The sequence below is a fragment of the Plutella xylostella genome, chromosome 15 (assembly GCF_932276165.1).
Source record: "Plutella xylostella chromosome 15, ilPluXylo3.1, whole genome shotgun sequence".
NCBI lineage: Eukaryota > Metazoa > Arthropoda > Insecta > Lepidoptera > Plutellidae > Plutella > Plutella xylostella.
In genome coordinates this window covers 7,832,026-7,843,584 of record NC_063995.1, presented here as the reverse complement: position 1 = coordinate 7,843,584, position 11,559 = coordinate 7,832,026, and the positions used below count along the sequence as shown (strand labels likewise).

At 38.4% G+C, this 11,559-nt stretch overlaps 1 protein-coding gene across 1 annotated transcript in view; it reads left to right on the top strand.

Moving 5' to 3' along the window:
- The first annotated feature begins 2,638 nt into the window (after positions 1-2,638).
- The window catches only part of LOC105392426 (GTPase-activating protein), a 30,793-nt gene continuing 21,872 nt past the window's right edge, over positions 2,639-11,559 (top strand). The window contains exon 1 of the mRNA XM_048625812.1: positions 2,639-3,135. Within this exon, the coding sequence (XP_048481769.1) occupies positions 3,051-3,135 (85 nt within the window). The 5' untranslated portion in view covers positions 2,639-3,050. The remainder of the gene's footprint in view (positions 3,136-11,559) is intronic.

The following is an 11,559-nucleotide window of genomic DNA, read 5'->3' as shown; positions in this document are numbered from 1 at the left end:
GCTTTCTCGTGGACCATAGAGGATGATTGGTTTGGCGTCCTGCGTGTCTTGTATAGCGTGGTATAGTAAATAAAATAGAGATTTAATTAAGTAAGTACTAAAGTATAAGTAATACTGTAAAACTAAACCTCATATTGTTTATCCCATCATCACTATACATATATCATGTACCTTAGGTAGGTATACCTATACCTATTTGTTGAACTCAATTAAAGATTATTCTTAATTTTAAAGTTACCAAGTAATGAAATTAATGTGATAAGGAAAATGTACTAAACATTTCACAGAAACGAATAAGTACGTAATCAAAACATTATGTTTATGTTATGATTTCTGATTTTCTTCGAAATTGATATATACAATCTTATATAGTGATTACCTATTACGTATGTAAATTATGGTCAGGGTAAATCCCGAATCAGATAAGGAAAATTACTTTAATGATTACCGACTAGCCGTCTGGTCGAATATTGACCTTGTGGCCGGCTTCGGCTCATAAAATGACATAGGAAATAGTTAAATTTTATGCTACGAGTAGTATGTATCGGCATCAGCAATCATCAGCCAATATTAGCGTAATCCACTGCTGGACATAGAACTCTCACTAAACAGACAGGTGAAGTCAAAATGTCAACACACCTCAAACAGTCTCTGGGTCTATGCATACCTAAATACCTACTTATTTTATGTCACCCATGGACACTACAGTCGCGAATATAAGCTTCCCTGAAACTAATTGATGACCTTTGTCATCATTTTGTGTGATGATGTACCTTTGTGTCTAAGGCCAGAGGATTAGCATGTACTTATATAATTTGGTTCAAGATCACCAACGTTAATCAAGTATTTCGAAAATTATTAAAATAGTAGGTAATACTCAAAAAATTTTTATAAATGCAATAATTGTTCAAATGTATCTTACCCGCCAGCCAAACCATAGGACTGCCTTTAATTTTAAATAGAGCATTTTCAATGCAGCATAACTCTGCTCAGACTTCTCACTCAGGCACTGTACTGTACACTTTATCAGTACCTGTAATAATTATTGATGCTTAGTGGTGCATTGCGGTAATGAATATTACAAAAAAAAAATAAAAACTGTCAAGATTTATAATCTAAGGGAACATCAGGGAATTCAGAAATAAATATAAATATTCTTCTAAGATCACAATATTTTTTTATTTATTTATTTATAGTGTTAAAGACAAGATACTCACCATATTATTTATTCATTTTCAGCAACTAGTAACTCTGAAATGGCATCCATCCACTGCAGAGTGCTGCACCACACAGGCATGGTTTTCTTTCACCTTCTGTGGCAGTTCCTTGATCATTACTGAGGGCACCATAGTTGAATGTAATCTCCGCACCAGGCGGTATATCTTCACAGGCAAATATTGCTAGCTTTGGAACTAGAGAGTCTACCCTCACCGGCACAATTTGGCAGTTTGGTTCACAGCTATGATTAATATAGCGGCCTATGTTACCAAACTGGCTTGGATCAATAAAGGTTTGTGTTACATTACCATTACTGTGCTCATTTAAACAAAATATATAATTCATCCTCTCATATTTCTTGTTTTCGCTATGCCTTTTCATGGCTTCTGATTTAGTGATGACCTCTCCTGCATATTCACAAATAAATGTCCCTGAGGATATGGCCCTGGATGTGAAAATACCGAGTCCTTTAGACATTTTATCTGTTTCAACACATCTTGCTATAGTCAAACCTTCTACAGGGCCTTTCTGTACTGTTCGGTTTCCACAATCAATTGAACATGGGCACAGGCTGTTGCATTCAAATACAGGATGAGTTCTATTTGGGTCATACTGCAGTTTACCATTAATATAGCATACTCCACCTGAGTTCATCACACAAATGCAAAGAGACTTTGTACAAATTTGATCACAATTACAGTGGTTTGTTATTTGGGACTCAAAGTTTTCTAGGAGAGTTCTGTACTCATTGCTTGTGTGTATTGGTCCAGGGATGTTTTCAAGTATGTAAATCAAAGATTCTTCTATGTGCGAGTAATTGTCTTCCATCTTAAATGTTTTTAAATTTTTTATTCCTGAAAATAAAATAAAATTCATTTATATTTCAGTTATGCATGTGATATAAAGTCTATCTCTCTAAAAAGCTCTTTTAAATGTAAATAATAATAAATAGACAATGTTTGATAATTTGAGAAAGTTGCGTTTTAGAGTTAGTTATGGGATTAAGAAGGAATGTATTTTTTTTCAGCAAACTGGAATACCCTACTTACATTTTCATAAGGCCTTTGTTTCAGCAAACTGGAATGCTTACAGTACGTAGATTTTTATTTAACCCCCAAAGTTTACTCACTACGCTCTTCATTGAAATTTATAACTTTTATTCCAATTTATTCCAATATTTCCAATCAAAACAGCCATAACAGCCACAAAAACAAGTTTCAGAAAAAAAAAATTACATTGACATTTAAAAACAGAATAGGTACCATAGATGGATGATTGTCTATGGGCAGAACACAGAGAAGATCCAGACTAGACACTTGAATGATATACACTGGTGAAGTATTGTGGTTAGTGGCCACAGATAACTTGAAAGATTTTTGTTCTTAAGTTGGCACCGTGTAACTTTTTCTTTTCTCTCGCTCACTTCATTCATTTCATTCCGCGCAGGCGCTAGATTGTGACGTGACGTAATTGTTCATTCATACTTTTTGTTCATTTCATTGAGTGAAAAGGTTTTGAATAACATTGGCGTTTGCCTGAAATGAAATAGTAATTCGAATTTATTAGTGTGTTTTCAGCATTATTGCTATAAATGTGTGACTGTGAATAAACCCTGGGTGTAGTGCATTGCAGCATGATGTGATTCATCAACATTAGCCCTTGCTCAAGTTTGTGTGGATACTTTAACCAAATGGATTTTGTGTTCTTGTAAAACTCAAAATGTGTGTGTTGATTTTAACTGTTCAGCCTACCAGTTGAAAACAGGCTTTGTGGATTATTACGACACTCCGGAAGTGGCGGGACAAGCCGGCCTAGGAAAGAGATAACAGCGGATGAAAGAGATAAACAGTTATGGATTTAACATGGCGGACGATACGCGTAAAGTGCGAGTTGAAGAGCGATTGAAAATAAAGATCGGTATGTAGTGCTTTATCATTTTTGATTCTCATAAAACATAGGGTGTGTATGTGTCCCTTGTGCGAAAACAAAATCGGGGCTATGCATGGCCTGTAGGGCTTGAAAAGTATTGTTGTCATTTGGAAAGATGAACAGGTGGTGGCAAGATCTCTCCGTTTTGAGTGGTCAGGTGAATGAATACGCGGTGGATGGAGTGCAATGGGAGCTAAATTAGGTCGTGTGTTGGTGTCGCAATGTTTCTGGGGTGTGGAGCGCTCGCATCCTGCACTGGCTCTTTGTTGTTCTCTCAGCCACACTTGACAGCTCGACGTAGGTAAATACGATTTATGAATGAACTGCCGTGCACGCTATACTTGAATCCTAATCAATTGAACAGTCTGTTTCGCACGAACTGGCAAGGTTGTTCATTAACGGAAGATGTATTATCGGTTCATTCATAATAGGTAAAATGTAGATGTACTTCCTACACATTCTCTCATAATTTCTTATAATTCTTTAGAATGACCTTCCTACTTTTATCTGAGTTTTAGGCAATGGATAAAAGTGACACAGGACAAGTTGGAGTACAAACACATAAATAAATATATGTATACCCAAAAGTATAATATACAGGCATAATGATTTCAGGGGTCCTGCACCGCAGAACTTTACTTATTAGCCAGTAGGGTCCAAAAATATGTGTGAAAGTATTTTGTTATGTTAAGAAATCTTACTATGTGATGCTTAACATTATCCAAGCTACTGACTAAAGTTTCTCATTTCAATATTTCTATCCGAAGCATAGTCCTGCTTTATGACAATTTAGTCAACCTCAGCGCTGAGTGGCCTACTACTTTATGTTCCCAGGTGTGAAACCCAGCATCGCTGATACACAATTAAGAATATTAAGATATACTAAGCTGGCGGCAGCATAATTAGAAATCAAATACTCCAAATTACTGAACTCGTTGGATGAGTTCAAACAATGTAACCTTATAGGCATAATAATATGTTTCTCTGCTTCTTGAGATTCCTCCACCATTCAGCAGGTTTGGTCCATCGGGTGCAATATGAAAGGATGCCAAAAATCTATCCCAATTAACAATTCTATGAAATATCAATACAAACAAAAGCAGTAATTTCCTCAAATACCCCTGGTAAAATCATAAACTGGAGAATGTGATCCATTAGCCATAGTAATAGATTTCCCCTCAGCCATGAGATACAATAACGGTTCTACCTTTTTTGGCATAAGATTTTTTTGCCTAATCTCGTATTGCATAGTAACGTTTGGTCAAAGTCTCGTTACGCCGAAAATCGTATGGCATAAATCTCGTTTAGTAAAAAGTTATTTCGCATAACATTGTTTAGCCTAATAATGGTATGGCCAAATCTTGAATAGCCTAATAATGCTATGGCATAGGTTTATACAAAGTAATAATATTCGTTTGGCTTTAACTTTGACGGAGCGTCTCCCTACATAGCGCAAACTGGTGCCTTGTATTGTTTCCGCTGTTTGGAAAACGCTCCGCTCCGCTTCGCTGCGCTCCGCTTTGGTTTTGATGAATATGTGCACCTAACACGCTCCTCCTCGCTTTGCTCGTCGTCGCACCTATTTTTAGGTTTCGATCTCATGGGGTTTGTAATAATTATATTGGTCGTTAACTTTCGATTTTTTGATCATACAATATCGTGATTTTCGGGATGTAGGAGAAAAATACCACAATTTGTACATTTAATACATACTTAATATATAATTTATTAAGATAACATTAGGAGAAACAAGATTATACATAGGTATTAGGTATAGACGAACATAAATTTGAGCAAACGAAACTTAGGTGTTTAAAGATTGTGCCTAAAGAGTTTTAGACGAAACGAGCCTTATGCCACATAAGTCTTGGCAAAGTGATGGTTCGGCCAAAAAAGTTTAGACCATACGAGTTATGCGAAATGAGTTTTGGTCAATAAAGATTATGCCAGATGAGCGGAACCCGATACAATAACGTACCACAGCAAGAAATCCGCTCACAGCTAAGTGAAGCAGTTATTTATTAATAATTTAATTAAAAATGTGTGACATATTTTAAATAAATAAGTATAAATAACATTTATTGAGTGGTTTCATAGATGTGTGGTTCTTACAATCTTAGGTAACCAAGCATTAATGATTTTTGGTTAAATAGAAAACTAAAGATTTATCATCTAGTCTCACTTATAAATAGAACAGAAGTAGGACACAACATCCTGTAGTACCTGGTCTGCTTAGCATTACTTGTTGCAGCTGGCATTTCAAATGGAGGGATAATTTAAGTTTTGAGAGCCACTAAAATATGCATATTTAAAATAGCATCTTCTTTATTTCGATCACACATTGCATATAATTAAGTAAATAGTAAATAATATTGTTGGTTGTAATCAGTCAAACAAGGCATTTCATTCAATTCTAAACTCTACACGGAGAGAGATAAGTTACAGGACAAGCAACTGCCTTTCAAGATGATTGATTTGTCGATGCATAAATCCACGATAAGGCGGGGTCTGTCGCGATAACGCGCCTTCCGGGCCGCGACCGAAGACCTACGCCACCCCCCGCGCTCCCCGCTGCACCCTCCCGCCGATATCGACAACTATGCACTTAGCACCACTATGAGAGCTTTTATTACACAAATTATTCCTGTCCGATTACTCATACTCGTAACTTTATTACTTTGCATTCTATGTCGGCATATAAGGTCTTGATACTTTCGGCGGGCAATATCTAGAGTCAGATATCTTCTTCCTAGCCTTATCCTTTTTTAGGGTCGGCTTTGTGCGTTATGTCGCGTCATCTAGAATCACATAATATATAAAAATAATAATATATTTAAAAAATATTTTTTATAAATAGAAGACAGTTTTTAGACCTCTTTGTACCATTAGAGACTATAAAAAGACTCGCCAGTTGCGAGTTTACTAGTTTACCCGACTATACACTTTTAAAAACGTAGATCTGCTCAAAACTATTCTGTATTTCCTTCGCGCAAGGATCATTGTGACTTGTACGGTGCGTGGGTGGTTCAATGGTGTCTGCGATTAAGGTGGCGACTTTATGCTTATGGCTACTTCCGTCTTGGCCTTATCTAGAGTACCTTTGTTTCTCCACCAGTAATCAATGCACTCAAGCAGACATCAGACATCTACTGATAGTAGTATGTATTTTGTGCATAGGCCAACTTAATACTAATAGCAGGAGAAAGTGATTGGTAGTGAGATATAAATAACCTATTATAAATTTATACGTTAATCATGATAAGCCAACGAAAACAATATTAAATAAAATGAAAAATCATTGAAGGTAAAAATAAACACAATTTTATTCACTGTTAGTTTAGTTAACAAATAAAAGATTACATGAAATAATACTCAGTGCAAGCCAGTCTCATTATTGTTATCATCACAATTAGAGCAACAGAACATCACAACAAGAGATAAGCGAGGGCCGTTAACAATAAAATGGAAAGCTCAGAACAGATATCGTCTCCTTGAAGATCTTAGGTAACAAACATAAATTATAAAAAAATACAATTCTGATTTTGGTGAATATTTTGCCTCGGTATTGAAATATGAAAACTTCTTCAAGGTGCGTAAAAGATAATTAGATGGAACAGTGACTGCTGGACCAGTCCCCGAAAGGCTAAACGATGCCCGGCCCTTGGCCCCTCGACCATGTGAATGATGGCTATTGCTAGCTTACGTTTTGAAAGCCAAGACGGAAGACCTCATTTACGATTGATTCCGCCAGGGGTTCCCCTCATCTCGCCTAATCTTTATTGCCCTAAACTCGTTTCGCATAACTCGTAAGGTCTAAACTTTTTTGGTAGAATCATCACTTCGCCAAGACTTATGTGGCATAAGACTCGTTTAGGATAAAACTCTTTTGGCACAAACTTGAAACACCTAAGGCTCGTTTGCTCAAATTGTTCGTATTGGTATAATCTTTTTTCTCCTAATATTATCTTAATAATAACTATATGTTGTAAATTAAAAAATTGTGGTATTTTTCTCCTGTATCCCAAAAATCACCATATTGAATGATCTAAACATCGAAAGTGATTGATGACCATTATAATAATTACAAACGCCGCTAAACCCCATGGGATCGAAACCTAAAGATAGGTGCGACGACGAGCAAAGCGAGGAGGATCGTGTTAGGTGCACATTTTCGTCAAAAGCAAAGCGGAGCGTTTCCCACATAGCGGTTACAATACAAGGTACCAGTTTGCGCTATGCAGGGAGACGCTCCATCAAAGTTAAAGCCAAACAAATTATATTCGTTTGTATATCCTTTGCAGTAGCATTATTAGGCTATTCAAGATTTGGCCATACCATTATTGGGCTTAACTAGATTATGCGTAATAACTTTTTACTAAACGAGATTTATGCCATACGAGATTCGGCGAAACGAGACTTTGACTAAACGGTACTATGCAATATGAGATTATGCAAATAAATATTAGGCCAAAAAAGGTAGAACCTTCCGCCAGAGATACATAGCTCCAATGTGACATTTGCAGCAATGTATGTTCCACGTAGATTAAGCATGCGAACTTGTTTGCGAGAATATGGTAAAAAAATGTTACTACATAAAATCTAAAACCATTACATTATGATGTTGTTGTTGGACTGTTATTGATTTACGATTTTGCACAATTTCGTCGCCGTCACATCGAGACTTTCCGGTCAGGTCAGGAAGCCATAGCAGTGCTGCCGTGAAAATCGGATTGTTAGTTCCTTGATAAAGACTAAATATAGAGTATATCCGCTTATTTAATAGTAGAGTAATTATACTTAATATTACCGCTTAGCAAATTCATCCGTTTTGTTGGCCCAGCTGCTTCTATGGTATTTCCTATGCTAATATACCTAATGGACTAATAATATTATGAATAGTCGCACTTGACATTGAGCGCGTACTTCAGCGTACCCACTGAGTTACGCGAATACGTTCAATTCATATTCATGCCGCATATCAAAAAACTTAATTGTTTACTTTAACCGGTACAATGGGAATTGGCTCGAATATTGAATAGAAAATTCAATGTCTCTTGTGAATGACGACGATCTCACGTATTTTTTTCTAGTTTTGATTTAATTGAGTGAACTCACCTCGCGCCTCGGTACCGGCATCGTTACAGTCCATCTATAGTCATGAAAAAGGAAATGCATCCTAACTATTCTTTAAGGCGGTATTTAATCGCTGTAATTCTATAGTAAAGGCTTTATTTAAGGAAAAATATGTTAAACGAGATTACCTATTTACGATTAAAAGTGTTTGCAAAATCACCCTCTTTATTCTCAAGACTTTATAGATGGAACTGTACGTCGTCGGTTTCGGGATCGGCACTGACGGATACTCTGAGAGCACCCATCTCGCCCCAAGGACACGCATCTGCTGAACCCTACGGTTTGACGTAACAAAGACTAGAATAGGTTAATGACTAGTTTTATATCGTTGGGTTAGATACGCCGTGTCACCGTCGCGACGGCGGGCGGCGGCGGCGGTCGGTTTTCATTGAGAGCTCCCATTCATGGAAAGTCGTCGTTCCGTTAATGAAAAACTCGCGTGTGTATCGTTATCGCCGTCTGCACACCGCGTGTCTGTATCATTTACATTATCCATTCAAGGTGATTCCGACACTTGCGATAATGGTGATAAGATTTTCAGCTCCTATTTTCGGTGAAGAATTTTTCACAATGCTTATGTTTTTGATTTTTAGGCGTTTTTGTAATAATTGAAAAGTCATGCAATAGTGAGGGGCATAATAGGGGCAATATGCCGACTTTAATGAGCCGATTGCTCCTTGTGAATGTATGTAATCTATCGCCTGATTACACAGAAGGATGATAAAATGGAGTCACACAACTCATCATTTTGAACAAGTTACAACAATACCTACACATCACATTAAACAATTTCATATGATACTTGTTGACTTTCAAGATACATAATTATCAACAATGGCACAATTCAAAACAACGCTATCTCCAACCTCTAACTTATCTCTTTTCCGCTTTTCCTACTCGCTATCTACGATAACGACCTGGCTGGCTGTGAAAGCGCAAATTAAACACTCGAGAAATTTGTTTAGACAAACTCATAATTATTTTGATTGCCCCACACTCGCACAGCCGTGTTTAACTCGCAATATTGTTAACTAGATCGAGAGAGTATACTTATTAAGGTAGTAAAAACGTAAATTCGTTTTGTCTTAGGAGACAATAGATCACACGGTGCGTATGTAGGTAGTACATACATACTATGTACCGACGTTTAGTCGAGTAATAGCGGCCCCCGGGCCACGCGGCGGCGCCTGCGCAGAGCTCGCCTCACTCGTGTAGACCCACCTACTGTCTACAAGACGAGTGCCCCGCTGCCTGCTTGCCATTACCACCCACTTAACTGTACTTTCTACGTACTGTCGCCATTCGTCTGCAGATACCAGCGCCACCGTACCGTTCTATATATACAGTATACCCTTGTATATATGTATAACCAGGGTGTCAGGGTGTCTTGTTTGTGACACGCACGACACGGCATTGCAGACGGTCTACTTCGAAAAGACTGGTAGAGTTAATGGCCGACTCTGAAATACGAAGTTTGGCTTTGTTAGATATCAGATGTATAATTTCGCGTCTTTGTTAAGCACGGCATGCCATTATGCGAGTCGTATTCAGCACAGCCCAGCCCCCTTACACGTGTAGGCAATACATAACAACTAACAACCCGCTCGCAAATTCAGTGACACCCACCAGACAAACTAGACATTACAAAATCTGTGCTGTTTTTGCGTTTATAATACAAAATGTGCGAGTTGTTTCGCAACCCACCTGCGGAAACTCCGGCTCCGCCGTGTGGGTGAGGCGCGGGCATAAACCTCTCCACTTGAATACCCACGTAGGCAGAGACATCTCCCAACAACGCTAAATTTATTTTAATAGCAGCAATAATTAGGCAAGTTTACTTAAATGTTGAAATATTAAAGCATTCAGCCTCCCATTTCGACATTCCACCCCATTTACGAATACTTGAGAAATTACCAACTACAATATGAAGCAGCGGGGACGGTTTATGTAGATGCGACTTCCACATAATTAAGCGAGACAATTTATTTAAATATGCATAATTTAGCCGGGAACACCGCGTGTACACTCGGGTTATTTCATGCATAATGTGTGCAAGTACAGTAACTACACATACCATTCCATTTAAGGTTATAAGCAAATTAATTCTAGGAAAAGAATAGTAAAAAACTGTACAAATGAGCCGTGCCGTGGTGCCGCACCGGTGGGTCTTTGAACTCATATGTACGCAGAATTAAATAATTGCATGAGCTGTTAGTTTGCGGGAATTGCGAGAAAAGGGTCGCGATGTGTGTCCAGGAATTCAGCGCTTCCTGTGGCGAGGTGAGCGCGAGAATAGCGCGCTGCAGCGCCGCTAGACGGAAAACTACAAGGTCGGGTGACGAATGCTTAGACGCTTTTCACTACTCCGATAATATAATTCGCACGACTAATTGCTGGTAAAGCTTAAAATGATAAATTAACCGTAACTCGCTTGAAGTTATTCTATCTTTACCAGAACTATTCATACTGTCTTATTGCCAAACGGATAACAATGCACCCGACACAACAACGAGATAAAATACGATTTCGAAATAAGTTGTCTTGTTATTATCTTTCTTTATCCTCTGTTAGAAAGCTGAACAAAGGAAACTGCAGCATTGTATTTAACAATCGCTTTGCGAGGGCCTTGGCGCCTATAGCGGGCTACATGACATGCCATATCATTTGGGTTACCGTACAACATGATAGGCATTGTGTGTGGACGGCACTTGCGCCATCCGCTGCCGGGGGCTGCGCCTGCGCCGGGCCCGTGCGACCCGCACGCACCACAATGCCACCGCCAACAGAAGCGCAAAAGTTGCCCCCTACAATTTCTGTCATTAACGAGGTGGCTAGGTACTCTCGGTTTCGAAACAGTCGCACGCACCTGAATGTGGAAACTTGTTAATGATCGCCATTGTGATGGCGAATACATACTGCGTGGTTCCTGCCACTCCGCGCCCGTCTCGGCTCTCCCACGATCCACTTGCATGGCGTGTGTTACTGTCATGTAGATGATGATGATGATGGCTGTTTTTGCATTAGCAATTATGTACAGTTGGCTGTGGGTTTCTCTCGCCGGGCCAATTATACCGAATTTGTGGGAGTCTACGTGCCTCAAGGTCTTCTTACCTCCTTTGTTGCTGCCCTAGCGCTCTCTATAATTAACCTACTAATGTAACAAAATAACAGGGCCATAAAACGTATGGGAATTTTTATGGAATTCAGTACACAATATAATGTTTTGTAACTGTAAGACGCTCAAGTTTATGTGGAGATACTGTATGATAATTACAACAA